The 18,754-nt window shown below is 36.3% G+C and overlaps 1 protein-coding gene across 1 annotated transcript; it reads left to right on the top strand.

The window, feature by feature from the left end:
- Window positions 1-2,387: 2,387 nt before the first annotated feature.
- LOC121320536 (charged multivesicular body protein 2b) lies at window positions 2,388-14,844 on the top strand. Its single transcript, XM_041258940.1, has 6 exons — window positions 2,388-2,582; window positions 5,958-6,049; window positions 8,791-8,985; window positions 9,240-9,342; window positions 10,804-10,910; window positions 11,898-14,844. The coding sequence occupies exons 1-6, from the start codon at window positions 2,549-2,551 to the stop codon at window positions 12,009-12,011; spliced, it is 645 nt and encodes a 214-aa protein (XP_041114874.1). The 5' UTR covers window positions 2,388-2,548; the 3' UTR covers window positions 12,012-14,844.
- The last annotated feature ends 3,910 nt before the right edge of the window (window positions 14,845-18,754 follow it).

Raw genomic sequence — 18,754 nt, forward strand, 5'->3', positions numbered from 1 at the left:
AGTTTTCCAAGACTGGTGCATTGCCGAAGGTCTATTGAGACGATACTAACCTTCTTACAACACCTGTTTGACGCAGGAAAATCTGCGTCCACTTTGAAGGTATACCTGGCAGAAATATCAGCCTGCCACGACAAAATTGACTCTGTGTTCCCTGGGGCACATTTCCTGGCAGTGCATTTTCTTAAAGGGGCTCGTAGGCTTCTTCCTCCCAAGAAAAGTATGGTCCCCAAGTGGGATCTAGAACTGGTACTGTGGGTTCTTATGGATCCCCCATTTGAGCCCATGGCGTCAGCAGAACTGCGCCCTGTTTCCTTGAAGGTGACGTTTTTAATAGCCATTACTACTGCCAGACGAGTGAGTGAGCGGGTAACATTACGAACAAATTCAGCCTTTTTGCCAATGGTGGTATCTTCATTCCATATCAACCAGCCAGTGGTTTTGGAAACTTTCAGACCTCCCCTGCACGAGTCAGAGGAGGACCGTAGACAGCACCAGTTCGGGCTCTGTGTTGTTACCTGGATAGGACGGCGTCTTGGAGACAATCCAACCAGATGTTTGTCTGCTATGGGTCCCGCTCTAGAGGTCAGGCCTTATCGAAGCAATGTCTAGTGCACTGGGTGGCAGATGCGATATGCTTGGCGTATGAACAGATGGACTCCCCCTTACCGGGTGACATTACGACCCATTCTACCATGGGCCAGGCAACTTCGTGGGCTCTCCTTCATGGAGCCTCCTTAGATGAATTATGCAATGCTGCTACATGGACAGGTAGTCAAACATATGTGTGTTTTTACCGCCTTAATGTGGCAAACCGAGCGAGACCCTTTCTGGGCTCTAGGGTGTTGCAGGCAGCATGCCCTTAGGCGTCATGTGGGCTGTCTGGCTATCGCCATGAGGCTGTACTGTTGGTAATCTGGAGCCACGACAGCTTTGGTACAGCTTCAATTGAAAGGGAACGTTAGGTTATTGCCATAACCCTGGTTCCCTGAAAGAGAATGACAACCATTACCCTTCAAGGTTGTGTCCCCAGCTAACCTCTGATTTCAAAAGAAAAAGGCGATATGTTACTGTGAGGACGTCCCTCTTCAACAGGAGGTGGGAGGGACTTCCCCCTCACAGCAGGACCCTGATGGGGCAGCTTTTTTATATATGCTCAGTGATGGACGGTCAGAGAGAGCTCTTTCCCATTTGGTAATGGTTGTCATTCTCTTTCAGGGAACCAGGGTTATGGCACTAACCTAACGTTCTTTTCTGTGCTCAACGCCAGTGTCTCACAACAACATGGCTGGAGAATGCTGCAGCTCTATTAGTTTTACAATAGCCATCTGGTTGATGAAGACTCTTGAGTTGAACTAACATGAATATTTTTTAATTTATTTTTCCATAACAGAGAACTAATATTTAAAGTAAAAAAGGAACATTAATGGCACCTGTAAGCTTGTAACTACCTTAGACTTTAAACGCTCAAGGCGCCTTAAAAACAGAAATGTGAATGGGGCTGCAGACCTAAACACCGGCCCACAGGGTCAGAGAAGCTAAAAGCTTTATACCCTCTGCATGTATCACTTATGTACTGCAATTCCTATTTTTTTTAATGTATGTATTATTTTGTATTGTTTTAAGAACCACAGAAATACAATGTGGGTAATAATTGTAATATTTCATCAGTCTGCCTATTATGTATTACAATTTATGTTTGTACAACTATCCTTCATATTCATACGTTTTGAGATATTGTTTTACATAACGGAGTGATATTAAATATACTCGCAGCAGCCTCTTTTCCCAAAATATAGTTATATATATATATATATATATATATATATATATATATATATATATATTATATTATTATTATTATTATTATTATTATTATTATTATTATTATTATACCAGCACAAATATACTGTACTGCCGTAATTTAACATCAGATTTGAAGAAAGAGAAAAAATATTTTATTGGCCTTTATTGAAAGGGAAACTATTTGCAAATGCTGGCAACAACGAAACCTGTACCTCAGTGCAGTAAACAGTAACTCCAAATCACTGTTAAATATTGCTACTGCCGGTTCTATTGCTGCCGTTACCCTTTACCTGGATGTTTAAATAATACCGAAGCAGCGGAGATGAAAGGCTGTCTGATTAGAGATTGCTCCCAAACCAGAAAAGTGCAAATTATATACTCATTAATTTCACACAAGACCCTTCTGGTCTGGTCTGCTTGTGCAAGCTATCGAGGGAACACAACACTGTGGAAACGCACTAGTATTACCGCATTGATTTACAACTGTATTTGATTGGACCAGCGGCGCCACCTACCGGAGCTTGATAAAACGCCAACCCTGGTTGAACTGACGTCAAAGCCAAAGTGACTCACGGTTGTCATGTGAAGAAAGGGGAGTCAGTTCCTGCCTGGTAAAAAACCAGGAAATCAACTTGTAAATAATCGGTGGACAGAACGGCATTATTTTTTTTTAACAGAATACAGCATAGAGATTTATTATAAAACAAGTAGCGCCAAGCTGAAATCCACATTAGTGTTCCTAACCATGGCTTCGTTGTTTAAGAAGAAGACTGTAGATGGTGAGTTTCTTGTCTGCTTTTTAAGTTGTTTTGAGGGCCTGATTTTTGTTGTCTATGGAACTGAACAGTCAGTAGTCTGCTGCTTGATGTTAGGAAATTAAACTTCACTGAAAACAACAGCTGTATTATTTTAAACTAAAGATTGGGGTAAATTGTGTTATGTGCAAGGGACGGTTTCTCTGCTGTGAACATTTGTGAAAATGTGAAGTAGTCCAACTAGTTTAACTTGCTTAGGCAGATCGCCACCCTGGTGCTGCCAACTCACGAACTGGTTTGTTTCTGTATTTCTGGTGAGGGGAAAGATCCCAGCTAGACCAGCTGTGTAACAGCGATGCAGACATAGTTAACAACGTGTTACCACAGGGCATATTCAGTTTGTGTGCAAGCCAACTGGCGGGGTAATTCTGTTATGTGGATTTACACAGTAAACTAACGTACTGCGATTTGAACCATTTTGCTTTAGTAATGATAATAGTTGGCCTGGCGTTGATGAGTCCTCATCAGGCATAGGTTAAATGGGAACAGAAGCAACAGAATTAAATATTGTACATATGACATACTCGCTTCAACTGTACTGTTAATTTGATAGGATAACTCATATAGGGATCACTTAATTGATAGATATTGATTGAGTAATAAAATGTTGATTAATAGTTTATATAAAAAAAAAAAAAAAAAAAAAAAAAAAAACAACCACATACACTAAATGCCGGTCTAATTGTAATCAGAGTTGTGCTGTAGAATTTAAATCTGCATATTGACTTTGACTAGAATGCATGCCAGCTGTATGAATGGGACTCATTGAAAAGGGTCCGGCAGCATTACAGAAAGTTGTGCATTGTGTTGTAAGATTGTATTCAGGGAGGACCCTATGGGTATGTATAATCCTTTTTTTAAAATTTCCTTTTAATTCATAAGGTGACAGGAAAGTTGATTTCTGAGTATGGTATTACACAGTCGCCTGCTTTGCTTGTGGTTGGTGGGGAGGGTGTTCTATGGGTTTTCACATGAATGGATTTGTTACTGTGGCTTGATGGAAGTGGCCTTGCTGTCACAACATTGTGACAAGCTTGGTGTTGCAGTTAGGGAGTGTGTCAGAAAAAGGTTTCTGCTGCTCTTCTTGCACACCTACAGGAAATGTCAGCTAGATTTATGTAATCGCTCTGCAATGGAAACATACAGTAGGGTGAGCATGAAGCTTCATTAACACACACACACACACACACACACACACACACACACACACACATACATCAGAGTGGGGGGCTTTTTTGAGCATGTCACAAGATATGTAGACTAGGTAAATGAATACAACATGGTTGAGGGTCGTTCCCTGAAAACTTTTAAGCTGGACAATCAAGAACTGATGAAGATCTAATATTGTTCGATACTTGAACTCTTTCTGAATGCAGAATTCACGTGTTTTAGAGACTGTGACTAATTGATTATCCAGTGGCAATGGGCAGCTAGACTGACAAAGAACCACGTGATACTGGGGCTGCTAGCTGTAAAGCCAAAATCATTGAACTCACAGTGGGCATAGAGAGCGGTTAGTGCTACTGTGTGACAGGGAGATTTTGTATGCTCTTATAGCAACTGATGTTGTGCCTCGTGTAACAGGGCAGAGCTTGCAGCAAAAGCAGGGGAGATGTAAAAAGGTTCACTGTTAATTTCACATGAAATGACTCAGAAAAAATTGCAGTTGAGAGTGGATGTTCTCAAATGATTTGACTAATAATTGAGAGGATAGGTGAAGTATCTTGCTTTGCATATTTAATAAAAACTGTAATCTACAAGAGCAGACTTTTTAATTATATTTTTTACAAACATTGAAATCCTTTTTTTTTTGTTTAAGATTTGCGTCTTGTACATAAATCAATTAACAATCCTGCTGCTTGGTGTCTGAGTGGCAGTGAAGCACCTGCTGTGGGCGTATGGCCTGTCTCGCACTGCAGTCAAAAGAGTGCGGAAGTCACTCCACTGCTGTATCAGGCAGGTGGGAGGGAATTTGCTGACTGACCATTAAATAGTTGCCTTTACATGCATTGGTGCACAGTATTAATTTGCTGCTCATTCATTTGAGGGACACCTGGTGCCATTATAAACCACTGTATCATCATGCTTTGTGATGTAAAACCAACACCATTCATTTACTGAAGGCAGTTGAACGGAACACATTCCTTCAGATGAAGTACTGTCTACTCTGAACATTAAAGATCCCATTGACATATTTGCAAGGAGAGCAGTGGTGTTAACCCTGGTGTCACAGATACATTCTTGTACAGGTCTGTGCAATTCTGACTTAACATTCATAAAAAAACATACATTGACCTTACCCCTCTTGTTTAATCGATTCACACCCCTCCTCCTTCCCAATGGTTAACAAAGGGGGTCTATCATCTCGTCCTAATGGATATTGTAGGTGATGGACCCTCAAACTAAGTGGTGTTGAGGCCAAATATTTCAGTATGTACTGTACCATACTCTGCAATCATTAAATAAGTACCTTTCATTATAAAGTCTGTGTCATGGGTGTGTATACTGAACCACTGAACTGTAAACAGGGCAAGGACATTGAAATGCATCTATGTGGTTCCTCTAGTATTGATACCCATACTATAAATAAACGGAGCCCTTTGCAGAGGGGACTGTGTTCCAGTGACCTTGGTGGGAATCACAGTCCCTTCCTGTGTCTGTCTGCTGCTAAAGGACATTATTTCAGTCTGTTGCAGTGCCACTGGCTACTACTATTAAAAACTGTGTTAAAATGTCTTGTATTCCCCAGCAACACAGTATGAGTTGATTATCATCACTGTGAGCCTAGAGCATTCACAGATAGAGGGTATTGATATTTTCTTTTCTACAAACAGACTATTATTTAATCTTCTTCTAATTAAAGTAAACACAATTGTTGGCCTGTCTCATCAGCCTTCCAGTGCTCTTTGGAAATTAGACTATACCAAAAATAGTACTAATTTAGACTTGCAAATTTTGCTGAAGTGAGATCAAATGATTATTTTTTTTCTGTTTCAGACTTTACTTACTTCCAAAAATGGTCAACATAGATTTGTCAAAAATGTAATTATTTATTTATTTATTTATTACACATAAACTAAAGCGTAATTAGTAAAAGATCTGCTTAGTTAAAACAAAATATAATTTTCAATTTATGGAAAGGAACTCCTTTGGAAGTATCATAAAATCAAAATAAAAAAAATCCCAACCGTGTTTGTCTCAAAACGCATCTCAGTTGTATAGCTGTTACTGGGACTCTTGATTCTCAATTCCATGGCTCTGTGTTAAAGGATGATGATACTGAGGCTTCCAGTTAGTACAGTATTTGTGATTGTTTTATCTTTACACTTCTTTTCTCAGATGTAATAAAAGAACAAAACCGGGAATTAAGAGGAACTCAGAGACAAATAGCCAGAGACCGAGCTGCATTAGAGAAACAAGAAAAGCAAATGGTAAGTGGAGCGGAAAATTGAGACACAGCCTTGCACTGCATTCTTTATTCTAATCATGTAGCAGTAGGAGGGATCTGCCTCGTTTAGTCAGCTAGCCTCCTGCAGCACATTTGCACAGTACTTGGCTAGCTTGCTTCAGTTCCAGAAGAGTGTACACCTGTGTCTTGAAAATTCCCCCAGCCCCCAGATTTTAGTAGCCTGCAGAACAGCATCTCTTCAGAATCAGACTAGAGCTTCCCAAGATATAGCTTTTGGTAGATGAATTATTAAACATATGTGTATGCCAGATGTGTACAGTGTTTACGTGTACATGGACATATTGACAAATATATCATAGGAGGCTGGGTGGTCCAGTGATTAAAGAAAAGGGCTTATAACCAGGAGGTTCCCCGGTTCAAATCCCAGTCCCTTGTGCTCAGTCTTTCCGGTGAGACATTGTTGTAAGTGACTCTAAAACTGATGCATAATTCATACACCCTAGTCTCGTATCTTGTAAAGCGCTTTGTGATGGTGGTCCACTATGAAAGGTGCTATATAAAAGTTAAAATTAATTCAATTAAATAAGTAATGAAAAATAAAAAAGGCTACTACTGTAAACATATTTGATGTGCACAATTAACAATGACTCTTTATGCAAAAGCACAAATGTTACCCTAGGTAAGTTAGTCTAAGATTAATGCTATTTAGGATCTGTGAAATTAGCTGTAAAACTTTAAACTCTAAACTATTACCACCCTAATTTGATGTAGACCAGAATTCACAAAGAGCTTTGACTGCTCCAAGCTTGCATACAGTATCTATCTATATAAACTGACTTTGTGGAAAATTGATAAAAGACCCAACCTGATAGCTTTTCAGCAGTACAATTTGTAAGCATCTGAAGTCTGTGCAGTGCAAAAAGAAAGGGTTAAAAAGCACTCCCCACATTCTCTGGTTGTTGTGAGGACAGATCCCATAGCAGCAGTGGGTCCCCTTTTTAAAAGTAAACATGGTAATGCATGTTTGTAATTACCTCTCTCGGGCATTTCATTTTAGCTATAATCCTCCTCCTATCTAGTTCTAGCCAGTGTTGAGGGTTTACTGAACTCCATTTCTGAAGAGAATAAATGATTATTGGAACAGCATGAAATCTTTACTGTACACTTTGAAATGTGTTTCTCTGAATATTGGGGGATGTGGTGTCTTTGATTTGTGTTTGAGTAGTATAAGAGGATTTCTTCAAGGATCTTATTACAGTGCTCCCCTATCACTGCATGATGTTATATTAGGTTAATTCAAAGTCGGGCCATTTTGACAGTACTGTATTTAGATTTGTTGGGGTTTTGACCTGTTTAACATTAAATAGTTTTAGGAAAATTTCTAGAGATAATTAGGCATTTAATTAATTTGTTTTCTTCCAGGACTGCAATATAATTCAAATAAAACAGAAAATAATCAGCTTCCACATTTTTCTCGTCCTGTAATTCTTCCTCCCCAGTCAAAAGAAAAGAAGACTGAAGGAAGTAGAGTCATAATGTGATCAAAATGCGCCAGCAATAAACAAAATACAAAAAAAAAATGCGGGCTGTTGAGCTTCCAAAGTTCGCTAATAGAAAAGCAAAACCTCAAAACTGCTGTAAAATAAGACCAGGATTTTTTTTGCAAATGCAAAATGCAAATGCAAATATATATATATATATATATATATATATATATATATATATATATATATATATATATATATATATTATATATAGTATATATATTACAATGTTACACATGTGTATAACGATTTGGTAGTGGATTTTAATACAACTTTTGTTTATGTAATATGCATTATACAAATAAAAAGATCGAATTTTGTATGCAAGTGAAATTTATTGTGTGATTTTATAGTATTCATATATTACCAAACAGTTTCTTTTATCAGGAAAAAAAAACAAAAAAAAACAGTGCGTCTGACGAACCTTCGAATCCCTGGCTACTGAACAAACCTTCGACCACAGTCCTAGTTTCTTCAGATAATTATTGTTTGTTGAGAAATTTAAGGGACTTTAGTCTTTCTTACAACCATATCGTCTCTTTTTAGGGCACCACTGACATTAACCTTCAGTTGTAGTAAACTGAGTTTGTTCTGTGGAGATGGATATCTTTTTTTATTTACTGTTCTGCTTGGTCTGCAAATATACAAGGTGTTCAAGTGGCACCTGCTTTAAGTGTTACATGATTAGCTCCTTTGTGGATAAAGTCATGCTCTTAGACAGGTCCAACCACCCCAAAGTATTCCTGTTAATAAGGGCATATAGTAAATTCAGGCGTGAATCAGGTAGAATCAAATTATCACGATACCACGATATTCAAACAGGATTGTAACGACTATGTGACATCTGTTTTACACTACATAGACAATGTGATTTTATATAAATATATATAATTATATAGATATATATATAGATATATATATATGATATATATATAATATATATATATATATATATATTATATATGTTACAAATTACAGGCAGGAATCCAGTCCAAATAGCAAAATATACACAATCATTGTGGCAGTACAGTTGCATTATTTTTCAGTTTGGCCAGTCAATAACATTTTTGATTGGGTGAGTGACAGTGACATTTTTTCAAGCTTTCAAGGTTGCAAGTCAATCAAGCCTAGAAATAGTTCCTCCTAATCTTTATTCTTCCAGATTGGGTGTTTAAAGTGCTACCACCTACTAACCAGCATCTGCGTTATGTTTTCTCAGGAACTTGAAATTAAAAAAATGGCCAAGACTGGAAACAAGGAAGCCTGTATAATTTTAGCCAAACAGCTAGTCCAGCTGCGGAAACAGAAGAACCGAACATATGCCGTTAGTTCAAAGGTCACCTCCATGTCCACACAGACCAAGGTCATGAGCTCCCAGATGAAGATGGCCGGTGCAATGTCAACCACTGCAAAGGTAAGATTTATTGTTACAGATTTGTCGGTATTACAATATTTAACTAAACAAAGATCAAACAATCAAGAAGCACTGTTGTCACTCATATGTGTCGTCAAGCAGAGAGTTCGTAATCTGACTTTGATCTGATCTGAGAATCAGTCACATGTTCAGTGTTTGAGTCATTGGGGGATCACTATTACTGCTGTCCTTTTGACTCTACTACGTTCTCCCCTGATTTTCGTTAACATTCATGTTTCTATTTAAATATTCAGACAATGCAGACAGTCAACAAAAAGATGGACCCACAGAAGACTCTACAAACCATGCAGAACTTCCAGAAGGAAAATATGAAGATGGAAATGACGGAAGAAATGCGTAAGACAACTATTATTTTGTTTTTTGTTTTTTTTAATCCAGTAGGGTGCTTCAGACAATGAAAACAGTATTGCAGTTTAACTAATTAAAGGGAACGTTTGTATTACTCCCCCAACCATCTATCCGAGATACCTGCTTTGTTCACAAAGGTAATGTCTTTGTTCACATATACTTTTAACTTAGTATTTGCCAGCCACCAAATATGCCCTTCCCCTTACAAACTTTATTTTTGTCCACAGAAACATATATTCCTAGATATATCTGAATTTAATTATTGTCCTACTACCCGCCTACATTTACCTCTCCCAAGGATAAAATATCATACCTCAGAACTTGTAAATGCTTATTAAAATCACATTCAGATGATACTGTATTTTTGGATAGTATTTTCAGCTTTGTTTTGCATAGCCAGTTTCCTCTTGCTGCACTTGAGTTTTATTTTAATATACCAATTGGCATGTTTGATGCAGGTACAGTAGAGTCTGTACTTTCCCGTGAAAACATGATCCTGTTCTTCATGCAAGTTGGCTTAGATTGGACTTTTCACACCTTGTATGGGAATTAGCTTGGAGTTGAAACCGGACCCATCACCTGCCGTCTGCGAGAGAACATGTAATTACAGTCCTGAGGTGAAGGCTGAGAACAACCTGCCTCCTCTCTGTATGTCCATTTCTGCCACTCTCGCTCTGTCACACACTCAATCAGTACAGCATCTGGATTAGGTATGATAACACTGTGCTGTCAGTTTCCAAGCTGTTGGAGGATTAGAAATGTGCACCTTCACAGGAGTCTATTTTGTGATTGCTTTCCAGACAAAATGGATGGGGTTTTCATATTTTGCATGATGCTTAGCCTAGGCCACTATTGAAAATGAGAATTTGCTCTCAACAGACTTACCTGGGTTAATAAAGGACTGATTGAATGCAATATGCCATCAAGACATACATTGTTATTGCCCCTCTCACCATAGTATTTAGTACGTCAAGCAGTTATAACTGGGAGCAGTTTTGCCTAGTTGCTGAATCCTTCTGGTGTGGTATTGTATACAATGTAATAAGCTGTACATATGTCCCTTTTTTCAATGACCCCGTGATTAGCAGAAAGCTACATGGCACACAGCAAACCTTACATAACTACTCAGAGCAGTACTAATGGACTGCACAACTGGAATTAATATTACAGAATCAGGGAATTTACACTGAAACTAGAATAGAAAAGGAGCAGTGTTTGAAATTCAACCACAGTGTGGAATGAAGGCATTGTCTGTCCATTGAATAGGAACATGATCAGAATAGCAACATGATTTAGCAGTATGCCTCTCTGTAGATCAACAAAGACCTCAATGTGTTTAAAAAAAAAAAAAAAACACCCGTTTTATTTTATATTTTGGTTGATGCGGGCCTCGGACTCCTCTTGTCGGCATGTTTCCACAATCTTGACTTGATTTTCTTCTTCCCATAGTTAACGACACACTAGATGAAATCTTTAATGAATCTGGCGACGAGGAAGAATCCCAGGACATTGTAAACCAGGTGCTGGATGAAATCGGCATTGAAATCTCTGGAAAAGTAAGTGGACAAAATATATATTTCAGTATATGTTGTCCGACATTACAGTTTCCCTTTCCCGTCCGATGTCGGACAGGATCAAAAAGATGTAAAGCACAGGTCTCTAGTTTTGTTTGTTTTTTCCAGAAAAAGCCAAGAAAACCTTTCAATGGCCGATTGAGACCGATAGGAGCCGAATTGGGGGGGGGGGGGGGGGGGGGGGAGTGGATCGCATTATTGAGGAGTTTGGTGATAAAACGAGTGATCAGGAGAGGAACCTGTTTTTCTTTGGGGGGAAAAAAAAAAAAAAGTAAAACAGCTTGTATAAGATAAACGGTGCATGTGAAAATAAATTGGACCTGACACGACTGACAAGCGATGAATAAATGGACCGTTAAGGGTTAAATACTTATGCTTGTACAGTGGTGTACAGATAAAAAAAATAAAAAAATCTTTAATTAACTTAATAAAAACAATTGTCATTGGATTGTCATTGCTCCCTGCCATTTGTGTTCATCATATTTATTTCTTTTTTGTAATGGCTGTTGTGATAATTGTAACAAAAATCCAGTTTATGTAACTTGGGGCAAATCCAGTGCAATTTTTGTTTTCCAGTTTAATTAAAGTCTTTACAGATTTTTCTGTTGGTATAACTCGACATTTCTTTTGACAATAATGATGTTTGTTAAATGGTAGGATTTCCTAAATGTTTTGTGCAAGTACTGGATTTTTCTAATAAAATTACTGCTAATCCCATATTGCAAATAATTTTATTTGAAACATGCAAACTTTTCAAATCCTCTGCAAGGAACAGATGATAATCCCATAAATGAAGTTAGGGATAAATTAGTTTGAGTTTATGCCATTACATTTTCCAGTCAAACTGATAGCGACTTGAACGGAGCGCAGTCTCAAAGAATATCTGGTCCATATTTATAGCCTGGGGTCCATTTTATTCATTTATATGCATTTGCTTGCAGCTAATAATTGCCATTGTTTTCCCTACAGATGGTGAATGCCCCTTCAGCAAGCAAAAACTTGCCTTCAGCTTCCACCTCCAAAGCTGCCACGATTTCAGATGAAGAGATTGAGAGACAGCTGAAGGCTCTTGGTGTAGATTAATCTGCTTGTCTATTCTCTCCAAATGGATCTGCAAGCATTCTGAATGCAGCACTACTTGAACATGCAGATGCATTTATAGATTTCTTTTATGGATTTTATTTTTTGGCTGCAAGGGGTTTGTAAAATGTTAGTAATTGCCGAAGCAAGCAATGTAAATTAATTCTTAACCTGTTGATTAATACCACACTGTACTTCCCGTTGAAGGAATGGCTTGTGTACTTTAATCAGATGTATTCAGAAATACAAAACCTGCTCGACCCGTGGGTAGATTGCTGATTGTTTAGCAGAGTACCGGGAATAAGCTGTGCTGATAAAAACGGAATAATGCAAAACCTTAAAAAATTGAGCCCTTTTACATTTTGGTAAAGGGACCATTATACACACAACTACGGCAATTGCTTGTAACACTGTTAATCTGTTCCTTGTGCAACTTGAGCAGAAAAAAAAAGGTTCTGTTGCCAGGATAATATGTTTAACTTTTTTCTAGATTTGAATAGAATAATACTTTATATACTCTATATTATCTAACCCGGTTCTTAATTATTGATTTCAACATTGTATGCATGTCCGTTAATACTTCCTAAATGTTGTCACAGTAATGTCCAGAGCCAGGCTGAAACTTCAGATGGTGTGTAATAGTAGAACAAGCTTCTTGGCATGGACATTGAAGTGAACTAACATAGAAGCAGAAGGCTGTACAGTTTGGTGATAATCTTTTATTTTGTCACAATGTCTGCTGTGTTTAGCGCATTACAGGATGTAAATATAATGCAGTTCAAGGCATGCTGGAGGCCTTTTCTTATGGACATATTGGAAAGAGAATTGATCTTTCAGGTACAGGGAAGTTCCATTAATGTAATGAAAAATTGTTGCTGTTGTAATTTCATTATTCCTTTAGGACTGACTTTTTTAATTTATTTATTTTTTTTAATTATACAATTCAATAAGTTTGATAAAGGTCCTTAGCTGTTTACTTTCAGTTCAGTCAATTTTCATGCACCAAGCGAAGGATTAGAAAACTAAACCTGACCTTCTGCCAAAGAGTAAGACCTTTGAATTTCCTGTTTGTTATGCATTCAGTATTTCGAGCATTTTAAAGGTATGAAATATCATGTGTTTGTTGCGCTTTGGGCTCAGGTACACTACAAAAAAACGAAACTGTGATCTTTTATTCATTAATCTAACACAATCATTTTTGTAGAACTGTTATAAGTATGTGCCTTTTGGGATATAAGCCTTATTATTTAATATAAAAAAGTAAGACACAAGCAAAGTATGGTTAAATAAAAAGCAACCGATTTACAAAGTAAATCCCCCCTTCCCCCACCCCCATAAAACAAGCAAAAGTTCAAATAATTGGAGGCTGGTTTAATCCCCTAAGAGTTACTTTTACTGAATCTTAACTCCCAGTTTAACAACAGTAACAACACAAATGTAAAAAGGCTGAATAATATAGGTAAGCTTGCAGTAATGGTGCGGGCACCTGTGCTATGTTATCCTTAAAGGAAGTGCTGTGTGTAGATGCAGCAGGGCAAAGGTTTGAAGACGTCTAAAAATATTTTGCATTATTTATACCCATTTTAAGAACACAGGGTTATCTACTTTAAACCTGCCTTACATATGCTGGCAGTTCCAAAAGACAGATTGGTTTTCTATGGTGGCCCTGAAGTTCAAAACACAACAATGGAAGCACTTGGAAACTAACTGTCGTAAGTCACTTTTTCTTGTTTGAATTTTAATGTTTTTATTTGTCCTTATATTAGTAAAACAAGTGTGAAATAAATGAATACAAAACATTATTAAAATTCAAACAAGAAAAAAGTGACTTACCACGGTTAGTTTCCCAGTGCACTTTTACCTATCTCCCCTCCCTTTCCAGTTTAGAGTTAATGTCGTGTTTTCTCATTTGTTAATTTTGTTTTCTAATTTGTCATTGTGTTTTTTAATTGGCTATTTTGTTTTCCACTTTGTTGTCGTGTTTTGCACTTCAGGGCCACCGTAGTTTTCTAATTGAGATTTTTATACGGTTTCTCCCTATGGCTCAAGTGCTGCACTTACCAGAACTGTGGAATTGACTTTTAATAGAGGTGTGCAGATACAGGTTATAAAGATGTCTGAAATTTGAAGTGATCCCATTTGAGTTGCAGTTTGAATTCATTCCATGAAGTCCTGTATACATCGACATCTGGATTCATTAACGGCTGGATTTTAAAATAGTTATTCTGTCTGTTTTAAAAAAATAAAAGGTAAATAGATGTTTACCTTTAGAACATTTGAAGAGGATATTTTGAGGAAGAAGAAGTAGAATGATTGTGAGACTTTTTTTATCTAACAGATATTTTCTAAAACCGTTGCTTCTTATTAAAAGTAAAGTATTAATTTACTGTTAACAAAAATCTGCAGCATTACCTTTTTAAGGAACAATCTCCTTTCCATATGCGAGTAAGATTAGCCACTCTTTACAGACTCAATTACACTGTTAATTAATTCCCTATAAATTTAAGTTGGTTTTTCACTGTATCTAATGGGTATAAATAACAAGCATGATTTATTAATTGTATTATCAGTTTTTTTTTGTTTTTTTTTGTTTCATACAGGAGTGACTGATTTGTTTTTACATGTTTATTTAAACGCACATTTCAGGTTTAGAGGTTTATATAGGATGCATTCTAACCTTTCAAGAAAAAAACTTGGTTTTTTTCGTACTGTAAAGTTACATTTTGTTATTTCTTGCCACAGAATAATTTTTTTTTTCATGTGTGAATTTTTTATACATTTTTAAAAACTGCTTAGCCTTCAAGTTTTATTCATGATAAAAACTCAAGTTACAAAAGACCAAAGAAATGGCTGCATTATTTAGTTTAACTGTGAGCCTGAGCTTGACATCAAAACAAGAAAATATTATCATCGATATCACGTTAGAGCCAGTATCCTGTCTATCTAAATTATAACAATACCAAATGCACCAGAGATAATACGTCATTTAATAAACATTAATGAATTATAATTATTGTTTATAACAAACATAATTCAAATTAAATTCAAAATTAGATTGTTGCTATTCATTTAGGAGTTTGCTAACCCAAGTGGTTTTCTCCACAATGGCAGTATTTGAATGACAGGTTACTTCTATTGGGGTCAGCAGTTCTGCTCAGTTACTTTTCAAAACAAGTCTGTATTAGTAGTATGCTTGAGTTTGTAAATTGTATTTCTGTCTTTTAAGTCTAAAATGCATGAAGGTATTTCTCCGGGCACCCTGCAAAAGGCGGGTCTGCCCAATATGGAAAAGCAAGAGAACTCCAAAACACAGCATGAAACATTGTTCATAACTTTAAAAAAGATGCACAGACAACACCATGAAACTGGCTGTTAAGGGGGATGCATATTGCAGTACATGCTTAAATTTTAGTGCAAAGTATACTTCTACATGTGCAGTAATTATTGTGCACTTTTACTTGTTTAATTTTTTATTTAGTTAAACTTAGATTAAACACAAAATGAAGATGTTAAATTATCTAATTAATATAAAATAAACTGGGATACCTTCTACATAGAGATTTTTCATTACATAAATGTAATAACATCTCAAATTGGAATATTGTATTGGAAAGAAACGTTTCTTCTTAAGCAGTACGTGAAATCCTATCCCGTCCATTCAAATGAAACATGTGAAACGAACAAACAAACAAGAAAAGGTGCACGGACAATCCCATGCATAAATATAGTATGTTAGGGGAACACTGTCAAATAGAATCAGAGAGAGTATATCATCATAATAAAATCTTTATGTATTGTGAGGTACAATCCTGTATTACACAAACCAAAGGTTCTGTCTGGTGTCATAAATTGTAAGAAAGAAGCCCCTGTGATTGAGTCTCTGCCTTGGGTCTGACTCTTGGGTATCCACATGTATAATAAACAGCTAAGAAGTAAACACAAATGTAGCACATTTATGTGAGCTACAGAGTGAGAAATCACAACTGTGTGTAATTGTGTTGCCAGTGAAGATGGATAATACCACCCCTATGATGCTAAAACATGTTTTACAGCTTGACTGGGAATGTGCACTGGAAAATATAAATATGTACTGTATATGGATCTTTTTTTTCTAAACACAAGCATATGATATGTTCTGTTATGTCTTCCACTACGCTCCCTATTATAAATGAGTCAGACTCTATAGATTGCAGGAGTACTGCTTCAAATAACATGCATCAAGTTCAGTTTGATCCTCTGCCAACTGTAGCTGATTAGATTTTTACACCTTGTTCCTTGTTTATATGGTCAAGTAAATTGAATGCCTAAGTCTTGCCTTATACAAACAAGATAGGCATACTTCAACATAAGGAGGATGAATATTAGAGATGCAAGAACAAATTAATAATGGCTTCTTCTTCTTCTTCTTCTTCTTCTTCTTCTTCTTCTTCTTCTTCTTCTTCTTCTTCTTCTTAATTAGCAGACGCCCTTATCCAGTGCGACTTACAATTGTTACAAAGTATCACAGTACAAAGTATCGAATTATAAAATATCACATTACAAGTTATCACTTTCTAAAATATCAAAATATTATAGAATATCATAATACAGGTCAGAGCAGTTATACCCCTACACAACTCAAAAACAGAAATGTATAAGCCTGGTTGTCAAAATATTTGTGGAATGATTTCCCTAATTGCATAACATACAAAAAAAAACACGATTAAGGCAGTAATGTAAGACATATCAAATAGTATTAAATAAATCCACAGTAACATTGAACAAATATTCATCAGTGAAATATTCTATCAAATGAAGATAGGCGTTTACTGTACAAATATGTTGTTGACACAAACCAATGTACAGCATACAGTAGCTCTACTTCTCAGGAATTGCACCCATAAAGCATTAACAAGTCTTTGTTAACAAATCTTTTTTTTTTTTTCCTGCCCAATAAAACTAGAACATCCACATTTGTATAACACTGTACATACAACAATAACAGTAAATGCTTTTCTTTCAGATCATTTATATCATTTTAGAAGGCTGTGCACAAGCCAAAGCGCTTTACAAGATGAAACAGTGAAGTTCCCCTATCAACTAATGTCGGCCTACTGATGATCTCATTATCAATGTATAAATGTTTTAATACATTATGCAGACTGGTGTGTACATCTGTGTATTGTGTTGTGTTTCATATTGTGTATTCATATGTTGTGATGTGAGTTAAATGCTAGAGGTAGTTAACAACAAACTATATATTCTGAAGTTGTAATATTGTGATTAGATTATACATTATTGGATATTCGACTGTAAATATAATTGTGGATAAATAGTAATAACAACTGGAAAAACATGTTACTTTTTTAGTTTTTAATAATAAATCCATAAAATTGAACAGGCTGTAGGGATTAAAACACAACTCATTACTTTTCATATATTTCTGCTTTCTGCTGTGTACATATTCCTGCAATATCTTTTTCAACATAATCATGATTGTTTTGATATTTTTATTAACATATTCCTGACCATAAATCAATTTTGACCAGTTATTTTTGTTTTACATTGGTTACGCATCTGGTCTTCCCATCAAAATATCTTCCGAATCCACAACATCGGCTGATAAAATCCAACCTGTTCAATCAGAAACATTTTATTGGTTCCTGACTCCTCTCCCAAACTTCAACCATCCTAACTGCTCGCTTCGATAAAGGTTCAGAGGGGTGGGAACAGATTTCTGAATATGTATTATATAAACCACATATAATGGCAACAAATAAATAGATCAAATATTTTGGTGGATTTGGGTGGAATCAGAACCAGTAATAAAACCTTAAGCGAGAACTCTACATGCTAAGCCACACAGCAAAGTCATCAGATTTCGCCTAGGTTATAAAGTGTTATGTGTGTCTTGTACGCATTTTCAGTACAAACAAAAATATTGATATGGTCAGAGGTACACCCTCTGTGCATCACATCTCCACTGTAACTGAATAGGGGCATGTAAAGTTATGTGATTACACAGGGCTTGTCATACATACTGTATCCCTCTGAGCTTGTGCTGGTGTAACGTCAGAAAATTGTTATATATTAATTTTTAAAAATCATTTATTGTTTTATTTGGGGAAGAGTTATTTTGTTTTATCCGTTCAAAATGTAGTTTTATTTCCCGACATCAAAAAACCTGGCTTTCTTAACACAGCTAGAATATAAATCCTGCACAATTATTTGGGCAATTAAAAAAAGAAAAATCATGTATAATTATTTGTGGCAATACAACTATTTCAGCTGACTCTTGCTAATTTAAATGATTTGACAGAGGCCTGGATGCAAAAAACAAGTAGGTGGGACAAAAGAGTGAGGTAGGTATTATTGAAACAGGTATTGCTTGCCCATGCCCATATGACCAAGGAATGTATTTTTCTTATGGATGCATTTTCTGACCCTACACTGGAACTTGTAGGTAGAAAACATGAACCAATCAACTGGACTTTGGAAAAGGAGTCGGTCGGGGAACCAAATGAAGTGTTTCTGATTGAATAGGTAGACTGAAGCCACTGATGGTATGAATTCAGAAGACATTTTGACAGGAAGACCCAAAGCAAAACCGAAGTGAAACAATATAACTGGTCAAAACTAATTTATGACCAGCGATATGTTAATAAAAATATAAAAACAATTACCGCTATGTTAAAAAAGATATTGCAGGAAAACGTGCACCAAAGCAGAAAACTAGGAAAAGTAATGCGTTATGTTTTAAACCCTAC

This window comes from Polyodon spathula, chromosome 9 (genome assembly GCF_017654505.1).
Source record: "Polyodon spathula isolate WHYD16114869_AA chromosome 9, ASM1765450v1, whole genome shotgun sequence".
NCBI classification, from domain to species: Eukaryota; Metazoa; Chordata; class Actinopteri; order Acipenseriformes; family Polyodontidae; genus Polyodon; species Polyodon spathula.